The following is a 19,311-nucleotide window of genomic DNA, read 5'->3' on the forward strand; positions in this document are numbered from 1 at the left end:
TAGCCATAACTACTTTCTCTCACTTTTCAGTACCGCAGCTCTATGTGTGTCTTCAGAACACATATTTTGTTGCTGGTTTTAAGTTAAAAATTGGTCTATTCCCTGAGGCTGGAAACTGAAACCTGCTTTTAGGGGACTCCTGTTCCACTGCAGAGTTTGTAATGGAAGATGACACTGACTGTCCAGGGACTCTCCTTTTTCACCTTCTTGGTACAGTGCTGGGGGATCAACCACAACACAGCATGGCCCCACTATGCACTCCCTTCTCTCCTGAGACCTGGTTCCTGCCTCTCTTTCCCCCCACAGCTGAGTGTTTCTAGCCTCAGCACAGCGAGTCCTTCCCCAGAATGCTTAACGCTGCTGTGGAAACTGGTGACATTGTGAGAAACTGACATGAGAGGTTCAGATGATACTGCCCGTCATAATGAAAGGGTCTCACACAATAAGTCACAGAGCCTAAGCAAAACAAAAGAAAAAATGACCTCACAACGTAGCCTCTGAAAACTAGGCTTTTCTATTTTTTTATTTTTTTTTCTAAAAAGCACTAAGAAAATGTTGACTCCTATGTGGAACAAGAGCAGCAAGATTTAACTGCAGAATAGTGTCCATAGATCTTGCCCATGGGGCCCTTTTCACACATGTAAAGCCCAGAGGACAGATTCATCCAGAGACATTTTAATTTTTAATCAAAAACTTTCAGGCTGAAATATCATTATTGTAATTGGAAATGGTTCCATTTAAGCTAATGAACTGTTCTTGAACTGAACAGAACAGCATAAAATGCTCTTGGTTCTTTTATAAAATAGTAGGAAAACTACTTCACTTATAAATCAAAATGCTGGGGTGTTTGTTAGCTGCCATCTTATTTGCTGGAGCACTTTTATGTCCTAAGGTTGCACTGCTATCAGCTCCTAACATGAGCTCAGGCAAGGAAGCTTTCTTGAATCATGTCGGCCTTTTAAAGGGTTCAGAAGCTGAGTTTTTCTCAAGATGCTAAAATTCACATTCAACCTCTTACAATTTCGAGAAAAAAAAAAAAAAAAAAAAAAAGTAATTATGGAGTTTGCTTTGGCTGTTCTTTGCTTGTTTGTTCTATTATTTTCTTGCTTCATCTATGTTCACATTCTATCCATTTTTTTTCTTTTATATTTTTATAGGAGATGCTGTTTTGATTGTGTTATTGTAGCATTCAAAAATATTGCCTGTAAAAAGAATAATGTATCCTTTAGTGTGAAACTAGCTGCTTGCATAGCAATTATACGATAAGTCATAGAGGTATAAATAAAATCACAAGCCTATATTTCCATTTATTCTGTCTTTTTAAGGACTTTAACAGCTATTGAGAGCTCACCAGCAGGTAGTTCAGAGGGGTCGATACACGCAGTTCAAAGACTTTGCTAACTTTCCAAGGAAGCATGGATGTTTTCAAGCATTTCAATAGAGAGTTCCTCTTTCCAAATATAACCCTACAATAAAGATCTATGTGGCATGTACTTTCCCAGAAAACATCTGCACAGAACCATTCAGACAGTTTTTGCCACTGACTGCACTAGGACCAGGGTTTTGGTGTAACTACTAGTTTGCATTGTCAGGAATGCTTTTGCACGTGCTTTCTCTGCAAGCCAGGAGTCTGCTCAGTGCATTAGCTGGATCCGGAGAGAAAGCAGCAGTACCTATATTTAATCAACATTGTTTTGAAGAGCTCAGCTTCCCTACAGTTACCATATACCATCTAGTGATACAAAAGGAAACTGCAATTTCTAATTCATTATTCTTTGAACGAAAGATGACAACAACATATTTTAGATATTTTGCTTTCCTTCCATTAAAATAAAATGTAGTCACGATAGTGCTATCTCTAATAGATTTTCTATCAAAAATCTTGTGACGCCAGCTAGTTTTCAAGATGTAACTTCTGAAGATGTCTGACTATATGAGAATCTCAGCTTCAACTAAAGTAAAAACAGTCATTTTTATAACTACAGAAATACATTTTAAAAAGGTGTAAAACTCAGGGGCCAAATTTAAAAGAAACTCAAAGTCTAATTTTGTTATTTTTTTTTAAACTTCGTTATTTTGAAGATCATTTTTTTAAAATACTAGATTAATATTCTCTGTTGATGGGAAGGAAGTCAAAGAGAAAGAGTTCTTAGTGGTCTTGAGACTAGGATACAAGATTCACTACTGGGAAAAGCAGGCTTTAATCCTGGAAACTCTCTGCATGGAAAACTAAAGGATTTAAATACACTGAATTATAGGGCAGTAGCTGTTTTGTTGTCATTTTTGTTTGTTTATTTGTTTTTTCTGCTTGTCTGCATCACCATACGGACGATTTCAATTCAACAGCAACATATACCGTGATCGGATTCTGACAGATGGGGTAATGGAAAAAGTCAACGTTTACTTGGTGGAAGAAAATTTTACCTTGCCTGCCAAATGGGACAATAAAATAAATTTTTGTATGCTGTGTAGATTTTTTTTTATTGCTATTAAATGAAAGCAAAACAATCCAGATCTCTCCCTGGGAGTCTGCAGACAGAATGGGTACAGATCCACTGAGAGTCACAAGTCAGGAGAACTGAGAAATGAAACTCACCCTCAGCTTCTCCCATTTCTGCTCCTCAGCATCATGCAACATTCTTTTTTTTTTTTAAGCAAAATGGGAATGCTCCAATGACTACACAACGCAATCCTTCCAAACGTATGAAATAGAAGTGTATTTGCCAGGCATTGCTACATTTCTACATTATGCAAGCAAAACACAAAAAATACACAAGGTAAAGTAGTTGGATTTCCATATTGCGCAGCAATATGATCCCACGCTCTGCAAGAGTTTAGAGGAAAGGAGTGCAGTGAGTGATAAGCAACAGGGCTTCATAGAACAGAATTGTCCTCAAAATGCAATCAGCATTTGTTTTTAATATAGTTGTGTTTTGGAATTCAACCCTCAGCCCATCCTCTGGCCGCTAGCAAAGAGCCCAGTGTTCACTGTCACTTGAGCGGCACAGTGGAGTCTTCACAGCTTCTGTTCTGTACAGAGGGTTTGCTGAAGGTGCAGGGGTGTGGACAGGGGGACATGATACCATACATCATCCACTCCTTTAGTGCTAGAATAACTTACAGCTACTCTGAGGTTCCCAAATCTGCTTTGATATAAACTGACTCAAAACCACAGCAGGAGGAAAATGCTTTCTCCCATCTGTCTCTAACTGTGCCAAGTGCAGCAAGGGTCAAGCTCTTGGTAAATATGAGACATTGGTATATCTGCAAAGGTTTATATAGTATCAAGTACATTTGAAGAACCAGAAGCAAATTTTTATAAAAAGAATCACTGAAATATGGATTAATAGTTCTCCATTGTCAAAGCAGCAGCAAATATTAATGACGTGTAGACACTTACCAGAGGAAGCAGTGTCTTTTAAAGACTAATCTGGTGAATCTACTTTTCAAGCCACTGTATTCATTAATGATTTAGTGGTGAGCATCAGACATCAATTCCAGATTGATGACACTGTAGACAATGGTAACAACAAAGAGACACATACGGGAGAACAGAACTGTGAAGGAAGAAGATGTAGAAAGGCAGAACTGAGGTGTTTTCATGTGTTATAACAAACAGGTATGAACTAATATGCATTAAGGAAACCATCACTGGAGTAGATGGGATGTGTCCGTGCAAAAGGCACTAGCACAGAAAAAGATACCATCTGCACTCTGACTGACATAAAAGCTGGTAATAAGGACTGTTTATAGTGTAGGTAACATTTTAGAAGCTATAATCTTACTAGATCTTAAGCAGATCATTTCTTATCCCTTTATTCCAAACTCTTCAACTAGATACTTTTGTGTTCCTTATTCCTTTAGTCCAGTGAGGTGTAACACATTTAAAAGTCTTTGGTTACCAGCTTTGGCACAATCTGCTATTGCCTTTAACTGCCATTCATGGAGTGGAAAATAAAATTGTGCATTCACTAGTACATTTTCTCAGTCGATCTGCAGTAAACTGTCACAAACCTCCTGAACACAGGCAGGGATTTTTTTCCCCCCCTAAATATAGTTTTCCAAGGTGCTACTTCTCTTATGAAGCTGTATGCGATGACAGTAGCTGTGCTTTAAGTTCCTATATCCCCCGAGAACCCTGACTTGCTTTCCTTATTCAGGTCAGATTTCAACTGAAACCAACATGAATTTGGCCTCAATAACTTCCACAGGATCAAGGTCTGGTTTGGTACAGGATTAAGCCTACTGCTGGTGAACAAACTCACTGCCAGTAAAGGACTTTTCCTTCTTTATAATCTCTATTCTTTGGCCCAGCACCAAAAAGACCTTTCTAAATAGCAGCATAGGTTATGGAATCACAGAATCACAGAATTGTAGGGGTTGGAAGGGATCTCAAGAGAGCATCATGTCCAACCTCCCTGCCAAAGCAAGTTCCCTAGAGCAAGTTGCCCAGGTAGGCGTCCAAACGGGCCTTGAATATGTCCAGGGGAGACTCCACAACCTCCGTGGGCAGCCTGTTCCAGTGCTCCATCACCCTCACCATAAAGAAGTTCTTTCGCATATTGGTGCGGAACTTCCTGTGCTCCATCTTGTGGCCATTGCCCCTTGTCTTGTCACCACAGACCACTGAAAAGAGGTTGGCCAAATCCCTCTGTCTCCCACACTTCAGGTATTTATACACATTGGTAAGATCCCCTCTCAGTCTTCTTTTCTCAAGGCTGAACAGACCCAGGTCTCTCAACCTTTCCTCACAGGGAAGATGCTCTAGGCCCTATATAATATTTGTGGCCCTCCACTGGACTCTTCCCAGGAGATCTCTGTCTTTCTTGTACCAGGGAGCCCAGAACTGGACACAGTACTCCAGGTGAGGCCTGACCAGGGCAGAGTAGAGGGGAAGGATCACCTCCCTTGACCTGCTGGCCACGCTCCTTTTAATGCATGCCAGGATCCCATTGGCCTTCTTGGCCACAAGGGCACAGTGCTGGCTCATGGCCAACCTGTCGTCCACCAGGACCCCCAGGTCCTTCTCTTCAGAGCTCCTCTCCAGCAGGTCATCCCCCAGCCTGTACTGATACATGTGGCTGTTCCTTCCCAGGTGCAGGACTCTACACTTGCTCTTGTTAAACCTCATTTGGTTTCTTCCTGCCAATCTCTCCAGCCTGTCCACGTCTCGCTGAATGGCAGCACAGCCTTCTGGTGTGTTGGTCACTCCTCCCAGCTTTGTGTCATCAGCATACTTGCTGAGGGTGGACACTATTCCCTCATCAAGGTCGGCGATGAAGATGTTGAACAAGACCAGACCCAGCACCAACCTCTGGGGAACACCGCTAGTCACAGGAGTCCAGGAGTCCCAAGGGGGAGTCTTTGAAGCAAAGACTGAAGCAAAGAAGGCATTCACTATCTCCACCTTCTCAGCATTCCCTGTTACCAGGACACAAATGCCAGGTTGCCACATGGATGTTTGTCCTTAGATACAATCATGTCACATTTCCTAAAAACAGTATGAATTACAGCCAGGCCATTCTAGGCTTTTATAAATAACTCAGCAGCTTAACCAAATGTTTTTGTTTTATAATTACTGATTAAATTTAGAATTCAGCATTAGATCTGTGATATCCTGTGTTCTCTGATACCTGTGATTTCTGTGTGTTAAAACATGAAAAAGTGCAGCTGACAACACTTCTAGGCCTAGCAAGCATTTGATGAGACAATTTGCTCATTTAGTTACGTTGAAAGATTTAGTTTTGTATTTATGTGGAATGAGTACTCTGATGTGTTTGGCCTCTCTTCCTAGTATCATCAACTCCAACTCCTGGCTCCACATAGGTCTACCCAAAAATTCAGACCATATGACTAAGTGCACAGTCCAAACACTTCTTGAATTCTGACAGGCTTGGTGCCGTGACTACATAGCTGGGGAGTCTGTTCCAGTGCGCGATAGCACACCTCTCAGTGAAGAACCTCTTTCTGATGGCCAGCCTAAACCTCCCTTGTTGCAGCTTGACACCATTCCCTCGGGTCCTATTGCTGCACCTCAGTTTTGTTCTTTTCCATAAAGAATAGAATGAAATTATCTAAAAAAAAATGTTAAAAATAAACTCAGGGCACAGGATGGCAGGTGGAGGGCAGTCCCTGTGGGTGAGGGGCACCCTTTCTCTCTGGCAAGCCAAATGGCCCGGGGGAGCCAGCCTCAGAAAAGGGGCTCTCAGCCCCCACAACCCTCCTCCTTGTCCATCTGAGGGCATCTTCCAGGCCACTCCCAACACAGCTGCCTTTGGCCATGTGTGGGCCACTCCATCAGAGAGGCTTGCTGAGGTCACAGTGGCCACCACTGCCCCGCCCCTGCTCCAGGTCCTATAAACCAGGACCCCTGCAGCTGGCCCACCACTCGCTGAGCTTCTAGGCACTCTGACAGCCAGCTTGTGTGGCAGGAAGAAGTCCAGAAGCAGTAAGGTGAGAGGCAGGCCTCCTTGGTGTGAGAGGACAGCAATGCAGTCCAAGGAAGCACCGAGAATGAAGGCACCTAACGAGAAGTGTCATGGGCAGAGGGGTAGCACCTGCGGCACAACTGAAACCAGTGCCCGAGGTACCTCTGGTGCACAGCCCACAGACACTTACAGGCAGTACCACTGACACCGCAACAATGCGGGGAACAGGCCGCCCCCTCAGCCACACAGTGACAGGGGGCCTGGGCCTTCCCAGTGGCACAACGGCAGTGTGGGGTGAAGGCAGGAGCATCAGGCAGACAGCCACAGGGAGCAGAGGCCTGCCCATAGTCCAGAACACAGTGTGGGACCCAACTGTGGCTGTAAAGCACACAGCAGCATGAAACCCACAGATGGAAATCAGCCAGACAGTGGCATGGGACCTAGGGGTGGAACTGGGCAACCCCCTGGTTCGGCACCCTGGCCTGAAAACATTCTGGATGGAAGGCATCCTGTTTGGGCAGTCCCAGGCAAGGAGTGGCTTATCCTTCTGCCAAACACTGTGGGGCCCATGCAGGTGAATCCACCAGCAGATGTGGAGGAACCGATGGAAGTGGATCCACCTCAGCCAGATCAGACCTGCGGCTACCCCAGCATGTCTTCACTCTCTGTCATCCGAGCCCACCAACAGCGTCGCAGCACTGCCTGGAGAGCTCCCTACTCATCACGCAGGCTCCATCCCAAGCATTAGCTTGGAGCTGCCAAACACCACAGACACCCTGCAGGCTTACCTGCAAGATGTCCCGGCAATTAAGAACTCTGTTGCCAATTCTCAGGGGTTGTGTGAGTGCTTCTTTCCCATCCCCCAGCCCTTGTGCAAGAGGTGGCATCCCTTCTGCACAGAGCCTTGAGGAAGAGCATGAGAGAGGAGCCAGCTTCTTTTGGGCTGCTGTGCTGGGGTGACAGGAGGAGTCCCTGAGGGCCACCATGCTCCTTTAACATTTGTGAAAATAGACTGAGGGGTAAAAATAGTAGTGTGTAAGCAATTATAGGTGGCTAATTTCTTATATTAGGAGTGAGTTTCTATACCTGAGTAATTGACAACAACAGACATGGAGAAGGCTGAGGTACTCAACAATTTCTTTGCCTCTGTCTGCACTGGTAGATGGGCTTCCCAAGTCTTTAATTTCCCTGAACCCATAGATGGAGGTTGGGGGATCAAAGTCCCACCCGCTGTAAGTGAAGAGCAGGTTCAAGACCACCTGATGAATTTGAAGAGGTACAAGTCTATGGGACCTGATGACATGAATCCCAGAGTCCTGAGGGAACGGGATGATGTAGCTGCCATGCCTCTCTCCATCATAGTTGAAATGCACTGGCAGTTGGGCCATGTCCCTTGTGAGTGGAAAAAGGAAAATGTCATTCCCCTACTCTTCAACAATTAAAACAAAGAATTGAACAATGAGCACTACTCTTCAACAGTTAAAACAACTAGGAGACATTTCTTCTTGGAAAGAGTGGTCAGGCATTGGAACGGGTTGCCCAGGGAAGCGGTCAAGTCACCGTCCCTGGGGGTGTTGAAGGAAATCATAGAATCATAGAACATCCCGTGCTGGAAGGGACCCACAAGGACCATTGAGTCCAACTCCTGGCACCACACAGCTCTACCCACAAGTTCAGACCATACGGCTAAGTGCACAGTCCAAATGTTCCTTAAACTCTGGCGCTTGGTGCTGTGACTACAGCCCTGGGGAGCCTGTTCCAGCGTGCAACAACTCTCTTGGTGAAGAACCTCTTCCTGATATCCAGCCTGAACCTCCCCTGTCACAGTTTGACACCATTCCCTCGGGTCCTATCGCTGGTCAGTAAAGAGAATAGGTCAGTGCCTGCCCCTCCACTACCCCTCGTGAGGAAGCTGTATCTCCCCTCAGCCTCCTCTTCTCCAGGCTGAACAGGCCAAGTGATCTCAGCCTCATCTCATACGTCTTCAGGCCCCTATAGGCCCTTCACCATCTTTGTAGCCACAGGAAGGTTGGGCCTGGTGCATAGGGACATGATTGTGGGTGACATTGGTAGTAGGGTGATGGTTGGACCAGACGATCTCAAAGGTCTTTTCTAGCCTTAATGTTTCTGTGGTTCCATCTGAAGTGATACATCGATTATTGTTTCACACCATGGTTTATTTACGGTGTACCTGCAGAAAACACGCCTCTCCTTCCCGTACGCTGCCTCCAAGGCAGCAGCCCCCGTTTTGGGTCAGCCCAGCCCCCAGCTACACCCGGGTCCTGTCCCAGAGGCAGGAGGCCAGAGGAGCATCCAGCCCTCCTCGGGGCAGAGCTGGGGCTGCGACTTGGGGGAAGGCTGGACGGGGTGCTTAGGGACACAGTGCTTAAGGACGTGGTGCTTAGGGACACGGTGCTTAGGGACGTGGGTTTGTGAGTGACACCGGTGGTGGTAGGGTTGGACCAGATGCTCTCGGGGGTCTTTCCCAGCCCTAACGCCTGTGTGGCTGCCCAGAAGCAGAACACGGCCCCTCCGCCATGACACCTCCTCGGGCTGGGAGGCGAGGGGCGTGGCCGTGCCACCCCCCGCCCCGTGACGCCACCGGCGCGCGCGCCCCTCCCCTCCCCTCCCCTCCTCTCCCCTTACGGCCCCTCCCTCCCGGTGGCGTCACGGTGGCGCGGCAGCCCCCCCCCCTCCCTCCCCTCCCCGCCCGTGACGTCGGCGCGTCCCGCGGCGGCGGCAGGTGGCGGAGCGGCGCGCGCCGGGCCCGGCCCGACCCGACCCGACCCGGCCGTGCGGGTGAGTCCCCGGCGGCGGCACCCCGGGGGGACGGGGGGGCTCCAACGGTCACCAACGGCCGTCAACGGCCGCGCACCACCCCCCCCCCCCCGCTTCCCACCCTCCTCCCCGCGGCGGGGCCGGGCTGTGCGAGGCCCGGAACAAAAGGGCAGGCCCCGGGGTGCCGGCGGGGCTCCCCCCGGGCCCGGCAGCGCCGTGGGGAGGGAGGCGGCGGCCGGCGGCGGGGCCCGGGGGGGCGGCGGTGCCGGTGCCGGTGTCGGTGCGGGCCCTGCGCGGCCCGTCGCGCTGCGGTGTTGGTGTCCGTGCCGGTGCCGCTTCGCTGTGAGCCCAGCCCGCGGTCCCGTGCCGTGAACCGTGCCCCCGGTGATCGCAAGGGGAGGGCGCTGCGAAAAGTTGAGCCTTTGTCGGGTCTGTGCTAGGAGAAGCGCAGCCTCCCCTACCGCAGGGGATTGCTGAAAACAGGCCTGGAAGTGCCTCCCAAAACGCGTCGCCGAAAGCGACCTGCCGTGACAGCGCCCAGCGCCCGCTACGAAGCCCTGGGATCGATTTGGCCGCTTTGAGTTAATCTTAAATCCCCTGTGCTGGCCAGAGCCCGCTTGGCAGCGCCGTGTGGCTGATGCTGTGGTTGCTGTCCGAGGGAATCAAAGTGCCGATTGTTTAAATCGCTACAGTGCCGAATCTGTGCGGGGAGAAAAGAAAAAAGTTCTTTTTGTTTCCTCCCAAACCCGCTGCAGCAGTTGGGGTGTCGGTCACGCCGTTGTCATTTGCCGAGAGGGATGGAGCTGCAGGATTTCAAGGGAGTTTGCATGGTGGGCTCTTGGAAATGGTGGAAGAAAAAACCTTTATTGGAATTGATTTTCCCCCCCTCCTTTTTCTGTGCATGTTAATCTCTCTCTGTTTAAAGATGTTCCTGCACTTACTTTGTGTTTCCAAAGCATTGATAACTTCAGATGAACCCATTCTTGCTTTGTTTCCCTACGGCAGCTTTGACACTATCAGTTTTGTTTGAGAAAGAAGCTAATATTTTGCTCTCTTAAATAAAATGAAATATTTACTTCAAATTCAGTGCTCCAATTGTAGCATAGGACAAGAAACTCACTTTGAATAAATATGCAGCAGTTCAATAGCAAAATGGTTGACTGTTCTGAGCTTGACTATTTTTCTGTGGTTTAGTTCTAAATCTATACGAGGTGTCTTTTGTTTTGTTTTGTTTTGTTTTAATTAATGTGTAATGGCACTGCATAAGGAATGACAGGGAAGTTGAGCCCTCATGACATCTCTAATTTCCCAAAGATACTCTAACTTTAAGAAAGAGGTACAGAGAAGTCACCGTGGACAGGAGACAGGTTATTTATCTGCTGTGCATTGCCTGGTGATGGTTTGAAAAATATCTGAAAGGTTCAGTACCTTTAGCTGAAACTGCATTGACAATAACAGGCCTTCAGCTGGGAGAATGAGTTTTTTTCCCTCCCCTTATTAAAAAAAAAAAAAAAAAAGGCAAAAATCTTCCCTTCTTTCTTTCCCCAGTGTTTGGCTGATGGTGGCTGGTAGGGAAGGACAGAGTTCTATCCCCTGCTTCCACCTCCTTCCACCCCGCCTCCCCCAGGAATCGAGGTATGAGATAGGGAGCTTGATGGAAACAGTCAAGTACTAAACTACATAAAAGCATTTACCGTTTTTATTTTGTAGTGCTGCACCCATTGATTTTTCAGCATATGGGGACACAAAGGATTAGCTTGTGGTAACTATTCTAAGTAATCTGCAGAGTACTGCAGAATTTATCATTTGAGGCAGGATTTAAATAAGACTGTAGGTAACACCACATTTACATTCAGGAGCTGGCTTCTTAAATATGTGCATTTCTGGGGTACTTTTTTTTTTTTTTTAATTATTATTGCTGTTTTTCTTTTCGCTCTGGTCTCCAAAGCAAAAGAAAAATGGGGGAAAAAAAAAAGTAGTTTGGGCTCTGATAGGTTACTGGGAACCTGATGGGTAGCAGTTAACTGACAAGAAAGGTTTTGTTCCATCTTGGTTTAGTAAAAGCTCGACTTTTTTTCAAAGAAGACCTGGGGTCACTGTTGGATGGTAGCTCAGGTAGGAGGTCAGCCACTTTGGAGTCATAAAGCTGCATGGAAGAGGCTGGCACAACTTCTCCCAGCAAGCGTCCCTGGAGACTTCCAAGGGAACAAAGAGCAGTCAGACACCGCCTGAGCCTCAGCGTGGGAGGAGCTGCTGGCCAGCTGCTGATGCCAGGTCGGTGCCAGGTCGAAGCCCTTGCTCCTGGGTGGTGGGATTGTCCTGCATCCGTTGCGTGTTGAATGCACGTTTCCAAATCCACGTGTGATGGGACGTGTGGGTTTAGTCAGTGCGCAAGGGGAAGGGACTCTTGCAGGTTGCCACAGTTAGCGTAACTCCCCGTACGAGGTGCTCGTCTAACGTAGGCAGTTAATTGCTACGTAGAGAACACGGCTCTTAGCCACTTAACTTCAAAGGAGCAGAGTCCGGGAAAGGGTGTGTGTAACCACCAGCGTCTTTTATCCCGTTTTGTAAAGTTTTCATGACTGGCTTATTACATAAATAACAACGTAATGAAGAGTAGAGGTTACCTGAAGTCAGTTTGTGAACTAGTTCTTTTTAAGAGCTGTGCAGCATTTAGAAAGTTGCCTTACCATAATCCCATAATTATGCCCTAATTGGATTCTTCCCAGTATAATTACATGCATCGTATATGTGCGTGCATTTTTTTTAATAGGAAATCTGTCAGAGCTGACCCAGCGTCCTTCTCCCATGCCTACGTAACATTTGGTGTTAGAATGCTCCACCTCTGACAGTGGATTAGAGGAGGTAGCAGATAAAACCTGCAGAAGGAATAGGAAGCCAGGGTCTGAGCTGAAGGGCTGGGCACCACACCCACAGCATCGAGCTTGTTGCAACCATCTCTTTGATCGTAGCAAACACGGTATTTGGTCTGAGTGGATTAGTGGAGCCAAAATTTCAGTGTGATTGCATCTCTCCATTTCAGATTAATGTGTGAAGAAAGGGGAAGTTGCTGGATTGATGAGGGGAGAACCATCTCCCTTTTGAAGGGATGCTAGGACAAGTAGATAGGCATGTTCATTTTTGCATTTTTCCTTTTGAACGTTTGCTAAAAATAGCTGGACTGAATGCTACGTGGAGCTCAGCTATAAGGAAAAAACCACGTTTGAGTAATTTATCTTACACTGGAGTCATCTGAACATTTCAATCCGACATTATTCGTGATAAATGTTCAGTCATTTGATGGACCATAGCACAGAACACCGTAATACTAAATGCTCCATGTTCTTTCTGAGACTTACCACTCCTTGACTTTGCTCTAGTCTGTGCATAAATCTGATCTGCACCACGTTTACACCAAAACGATTCTTTCCTTGAGCAAATTGAAATCAAATACGTGACGTTCTTGGGTCTGCTTCAAAGCATTCGTAAGTGTAAGATTTTGCAGCAACTGAAAATTGTAATTCAAAATGCCTGAGAAACATCTTGAAAGCGACAGCCCAGAAGAGAGGAAGATACAGCTGTATGGCTCACCAGTCTTCCTACATACGATTCCCAAAATACTTTCTGTAACTAAGGGTGGCTCTTTCAGGTCAAGACCTTCCTGTTTAGAGCTTGAGAACAGGACAGTGAAATCTTGGTGGTCTCCCTGCTCTTGCCCAGTTTGCAGATTCCTACCTGCCTACTGTAGAGTTATTTAGGTAATTGTTAAGACACTGGTTTCTAGTGACTGTTCTGTATTTGTGAAATGAATTGGTTCAAATTCTGGCTGGTGACATACTGCAAAATGTATTTTGGCTGACATTAACTGGTAGCCTGAAGAGGGGCATGTTACCTCAGAGTTGCGGAGCCTGAACTACACCCTTGTCCTCTTTTTCAGAGATCACACGTATTTGTTTCAGGATTGAACCTCAGAAGCACTTGGCACTTCATAAAGAGGGCCGTAAGCTGCAGAGTGCTTGAAATGTGGACAGGACCTAGGGAAATCACCTGTTTGCATGCATTGTTTTCTCCTCAAACATCCCAAAACAGCCCTTGTTTACAGACAAGATACAAAGCTGGATAGGCCTTTGGAATAATATGATATGGCTCTTTTTAGATACAGGTTTAGGATGCTGTTGTTACTTGTTAAACTCTCTGAAAACAGGAAGTCATTTACTAGAGATTAAATATGCACAAACGTAACATACTCCTAACTTTAGTCTTGTTTCTCATTTTGTCTACATGGTTACTTTATGGAAATGAGGCATTAACTTCAGATGTAATAAGATAATTGCCTTTTATAATACTTTAGAAAAAGATAATTTGCATAAGTTAGACATCAGAATAATAGACATCAAACTGTAGGGCAAAATTGGCAATTGCAAAAAACGCAACAATGTCTGATGGTGTCTGCATCAAGTAAATTAAAGGATAGTTATTTCTTTTCTGTAACAGGACCATGGCATTGGGTTTTGTTCACTCATACCTGCGTACAATGCTGTTGTAATGGTGATACTGTTTGCTTTCCATTAGTGTGCAGAGAAGCTGAAACACTGCAGTGTACCATTGGGCAGGACAGACAAGGAATGAGCCAGCCTTGGGAAAGAGGACCTGCCATCCTAGCTGGAGCCATCTGAAGAGAGGACATCTTAGTCTCGTGGCATGCGTCAGTAGAAATTACTCTGAGAAAGTAAGCTGCTGTTGTTTTGTTAATGGTCTTGCATGTGTCAGCTCGTTGACAAACTGCTTAGTTGTAGCTGGGATTTGATCTGGAGTCTGAAAAATTACTTTTTGGGGTAGGGTTATGGGAATTTACTTGCTCTTTGGACAGAGTTCCAGAAGGCCTGGGGAATTTTAGTATAATTTTTATACATTACCTATTCCATACTTTGTGTGTTGATGAAGGCACTCTAGGCTATGTGTCCTAAGCTTACCAAATGAAATGTAGGTTTTAATATTAATTAAAAAAAAGAGAGAGATAATAGAAGTGAGATCTGCCAAGATTGTAGACCAGCTCCTTCACAGTTGGCTTTAGGCTGTATTTATGTTAAAATGTAGCATTCAGATGCTTGTTGTTCCCTTTTTTATATCTGAACTGATGATCCAAATACTTCAAATAATTTTATTTTTAGAACCTGTCACTGATTTTAATTTATTCGATAATGTAATTTTCCCTGTTAGCCAAAATTAATAAAGTAACCCATCTCTCCAAAAAACAGAGGTTAGTATTTGAAAACCATTTTAATATGAATCCTTTTTTGATTAAATCTTGTTATAAAATATTACTGTTAATTTCAGGGAAAATACTCTGCGCTCAGATTTGTTTAGTTATTAATGCCATGAAGCTGGAATGAATGTACTCCCACAGCCATAACTTAGCAGAATAGCAGCTCTAGATGTTTTTCCTCTTTTCCAAAGGGCTTACCTGTTCGATAAAAATCTACGTATATATGCCCTAGTACTAATTTATAGACAAACTCTATGAACTAGATCTGATACTTAAAAAGATAAACAATAAAGGATTAATTAGTATGTTCTTTTAGAAACAAAAAGTGAGAGCCTCAGTTCAGTTGATCTAAATCTTTAAATGGATAATTGTCCTGCATTCTGAGCACATGCAACTGCAGTTGTGCTTGTCTTTTATTAAAAGTTTTATGTTGTGGGTAGTGCTTGGTTAGAGATAAGGGTATTCCTCTAGCTGTATTAATTTTACAAATACTGTCTTCCTCTAATTCATTAAAAATCAGTTAAGACTTTCAAAATAAGGCATTTATTCCTCCTTTCCGTTCATATGCTGCATTATTAGCTTGATCTAGTAAGGAATCAAAGAACCTTCAAATTAAAAGGTGACGTATTTAGCACAGCTCAAATATTAATGAGAACTCTCACACTGCTTTTTGTTTACTCATGATACAGCGTAATACATTTACTCATAATAGTAACAATACCAGAATTTGATTTGTCAAAATGGGTTTCATTTTTAATCCCAGAAGTCTCCAAATTCTTAATTATTATACACAAATTATATAGAAGTTACTTATCTTCATGTTGTTTTTATCTTTTCTTTGAAGAGGATAACCTTATAAAACATATTTAGGGAAAAGAAGCCTTTTGTAAAACTGTAGCATGGAAATAAAAATCTCAGCTGCTGTGCCTTTCTGCACAGTAGTATGTCATTATGGGAACACTTGAAAATTCAGATCTTTTTTCCTCAGCCATGGTTGGCACAAATTAATCAATACATGGATTTCTCTTTCAGCTCTTCTGTTGTGAGATAGCCTTTGACTTGTGTTCGTGGGTATTCTGAAATCTGAATAGCTTTTCTTCTCTCCTTTTTCTAATAAGTTTCTCATCATAAAAACCTAGTTTTGGTGTAAAGTTCTGCTTCCAAATATAACCTGGAAAGTGTGAAGTTGCAAGGGAGCAACTAGTTCACAACACTTTTAGAATGTGTCTCACATGTAGATGTGCACAATAAAGACAATTACCAGGTGATAATGCTGTCTGTATCTGCATGCTGACTGAAGAGCTAGTATGCATATTTGTTCTTAATCTCAGAGAAGGAAATTCAGATACAAAGGTGGACACGATTATATGCCACTTCAGAAAAAAATATATGAACAGTAGAGCTTAAAAAAAACGATTTGATTAAAGAATTAGATTAAAGAAAGGCATTCCTCTTTAGAGGGGAAATTACAGTAACAAAAGGGAATGGGTAGCATATAGAGATACATTATTGTAAAGATAAATATAGACACAGAAGCATAAATCTTTTTTTTTTTTTTTTTTTTTTTCCTAATCCCAGCATGCGTTCATAAGATGTATAAAGCAGTGGAGGCTTTTACTGTAACACGAGGGATTTTCTCTTGAGGTAATGTGTTTTACTAGAAATATGTCTAATACTGGAACAGGCTGTCCAGGGAGGTTGTGATACCACCATCCTTGCAGGTTTCACAAAAGTCAGCTAGACAAAGACATGACTGATCAGATCTGATACTGGTGGTAATGCCGTGTGGAGCTGGAATCTGGGCTCCTGTGACCTCTAATGGTCCCTTCTGGCCCACCCTTCTGTGATGCCTTTGGATGAACTAATCTCTGCTGTTTGTGCAAAGAGGACTAGTTATATTGAAAGGCTATTTTGCTGAGTGTCAGCACCGTGCTGCCAAATTCCTTGGAGATTTAAAATGAAAAAGGCACATTTTTAGGCCCCATTCCCCCAAAGCCCGCTCTTCTCCCTCATTTGGTATCTATTGGTTTGTTTTGATGAGAATAAAAGAGAACATAAAAGGAAAATAACCATGAAAAAGACTGTGAAAGATTGCCATAGGTAGAATGTAGTCTAGCAGGCGTTTTTATTGTCTAGGCTAGAATATTTTGCCTATTGAAATCCTATAAAATGCCAGAGTAACATTGTAGTTGCTTACAAAATTTCTGTTTAATAACAGAGATAATACATGGCCAGAAAAGGCACAGGCAGTGACTTCACAAACAATCATGGCTGCATATTTCATCTCCTGTGGTAGATACACTGCCCCTTCTGCTTGGCTGGAACAATTCCTTTTGAGGTACCCTCAGCTAGATCAGCAAGTTCACCTGTTTTTTAGGAAAGAGAAATCCAGGATAGCTTTTGAAAAAGCCACCTGTCTTCAAATCCAGTTCCTCCTGTAGCCCTGTAGTTGTTACGAGCCCTGTCTGAGGGCTGGTACGCTGTGGTGACTTAAGAAACAGCAAGTGGGAATACTCCAGCCTGGTTCTGCTGCTGGGCATATTTTGTACTATGGAAACCTAGCCTGAAGTACTGTTCTGGTAATCCCCTAGTCAAACTGATGATCACCAGTACTGTACAGATGGATTGTTTTGTGGGTAGGTCACCTCTTGAGAAAAGAATCATAGCCTCTTCAGATTTTCTGAGGAGTTTCCAAAATAACAGGCTGGCTGGGCACTTCGTAGTACCTTTAGGCTGCATGAAGCTAGCTGATGAGCACTGCTTCAGAAAAAGGACAGGAACTGCCAAAGTTTGGCATGGTACTGTGTTAAAAATGAAACAAAAGATTCAAGATCAGCGATTGGGGGGAAAAAAAGAAATCTACCAAAATTCAGCTTAGTTTGTTGACTCAGAAAACAGTGTTAACCTATCCCTTACTTAAGAAGTTGAGCTTCATAAATGATACCTCATCTTAACGCAAGGCAAGTGTCTCATTCTGTGGATGGTGAGGTAAGGTGCCAGTTTAGGTTGACACAGTAAACTGATTTACATCTCTTTGATCTTCTGCAGGATGGCTGGCTGTGGTGAAATAGATCATTCGATCAACATGCTTCCCACAAATAGGAAGACAAATGAGTCATGTGCTAATGCAGCACCTCCCCTGACAGTCCCTGAATGTGCTATCTGTCTGCAAACGTGTGTCCATCCAGTAAGTCTGCCTTGTAAACATGTCTTCTGCTATCTGTGTGTGAAGGGAGCTTCTTGGCTTGGGAAACGATGTGCACTCTGCCGGCAGGAGATTCCAGAGGATTTTCTCGACAAGCCAACCTTATTATCACCAGAAGAACTCAAAGCAGCAAGCAGAGGCAACGGAGAATATGCTTGGTACTATGAAGGTAGAAATGGTTGGTGGCAGTATGATGAACGTACCAGCAGAGAGCTGGAAGATGCCTTTTCCAAAGGTAAAAAGAGCACTGAAATGCTGATCGCTGGGTTTTTATACGTAGCAGATCTTGAAAATATGGTTCAGTATAGGAGAAACGAGCATGGACGCCGCAGGAAAATAAAACGGGACATTATAGATATTCCAAAGAAGGGAGTGGCTGGGCTTAGGTTGGACTGTGACGCTAACACTGTCAACCTGGCAAGAGAGAGCTCCGCTGATGGTGCAGACAGCACAGCGACCCCGGGGGCTGCAGCCGTACAGCCCCTGGTAGCTGTTTCTGCTAGGCCCCTGCCGTCACTCGATGGTCAGCTGCTGAGTCCTTCAACACCATCGCCTGATGCAAGCGCTTCTCTGGAAAACTCTTTTGCCCAGTTGCAAATAAATGGAGACAGTATGGCCGAAAGGAGCCATAGGGGAGAGGGGGAGGAAGACCATGAATCGTCATCATCTGGTAGGGTGCCGGCCCCTGACGCCTCCGTGGAGGAGACCGAATCGGATGCTAGCAGCGATAGCGAGGATGTGTCTGCCCACCTCCAGCAACAGCCATCCTCTGCCCAGCAGAGACACTTGAATGCCAACGCAAACCAGTCAGGAGCGGATAGACCAGTGGCAGGGGGAGGGGTGGTAAACACAAGCGTAAGGTCTAGAAGGCCGGATGGACAGTGCACAGTCACTGAAGTTTAAATCTGGAGCCATGCGATTGAAAAACTCAGTCCCGTATCTGTAAATTTTCTGTCCACATTGGCATTGCACTCAAACCTAGCAGTGTGTTTGGTGGGAGGGTGGGGTGAAGGGGAGAACCAGATCTGGCCTAACTTAAGTCTCTTTAACGTGTCTCAGCTGGAAGACTAAGTGTAAGAAACTGGGTCATCCTGTTAATGGTTTGAAAGCTGCTTAGCAATACCCAGTTTTCTTGAAAATGTCTTGTGTTTATTTTGTAGCATCTTCCCCTTGGAGATACTCGGTCCCTTTTTGGCCAATGTATATCTACTGTACAACTTGAATTGTTTTCATTATCTGACTGTTGCATTAAGTGTCTTACTACTTTCTGCATGGATTGATGTATGAAAAGAACACTAAAGCAATGTGGGAGCAGGCAAGATGTTGGGTGTGAGCAGGATGCTTAATTTAATGTGAGAAAAAATAGATGTGAGTTTGGAGTTAAAATGTGTTTTTACTAGACAAAGAGCAATCACTTACCTTCCTTCAATGGAAATGTAAAAATGCTGTTAACTTTCGTTGCAAATTCTTACCTATACACTTCATGGCATTTTCATGGGCTTTGCCATCTAGTCCTTGTAGTTCTGTTTTTGAGGTCTTTCTTGATCTGTCTCGTTTTTGTTACGGAATTTATAATTTAATAAAACTACATTTTACCAGTAACAATCTTAGATATGTCTCCAGTTTAATTGAAC

The 19,311-nt window shown here is 44.5% G+C and overlaps 1 protein-coding gene across 5 annotated transcripts; it reads left to right on the forward strand.

Annotated features, from left to right (window-relative positions):
• Window positions 1-9,125: 9,125 nt before the first annotated feature.
• On the forward strand, window positions 9,126-19,282 carry RNF146 (ring finger protein 146). Of its 5 annotated transcripts, XM_084284820.1 has the most exons (5): window positions 9,148-9,227; window positions 10,755-10,841; window positions 11,265-11,480; window positions 13,779-13,935; window positions 17,521-19,282. In XM_084284820.1, exon 5 carries the CDS (start codon window positions 17,522-17,524, stop codon window positions 18,578-18,580), a length of 1,059 nt encoding a protein of 352 aa, XP_084140946.1. In that variant the 5' UTR covers window positions 9,148-9,227; window positions 10,755-10,841; window positions 11,265-11,480; window positions 13,779-13,935; window position 17,521; the 3' UTR covers window positions 18,581-19,282. The 5 variants fall into 5 exon arrangements, with proteins under 5 accessions (XP_084140948.1, XP_084140949.1, XP_084140945.1 ...); XM_084284822.1 differs by lacking the exons at window positions 10,755-10,841; window positions 11,265-11,480 and adding an exon at window positions 16,051-16,116 and having other exon boundaries at window positions 9,126-9,227; XM_084284823.1 differs by lacking the exons at window positions 10,755-10,841; window positions 11,265-11,480 and having other exon boundaries at window positions 9,126-9,227; window positions 17,521-17,659; window positions 17,747-19,282.
• The last annotated feature ends 29 nt before the right edge of the window (window positions 19,283-19,311 follow it).

This window comes from Netta rufina, assembly GCF_964035555.1.
Source record: "Netta rufina genome assembly, chromosome: 3".
In the NCBI taxonomy this organism is placed as follows: domain Eukaryota; kingdom Metazoa; phylum Chordata; class Aves; order Anseriformes; family Anatidae; genus Netta; species Netta rufina.

Coding starts and splice junctions, on each gene's coding strand:
- RNF146 (XM_084284822.1), top strand. CDS start 17,522: ATGGCTGGCTGTGGTGAAATAGATCATTCGATCAACATGCTTCCCACA.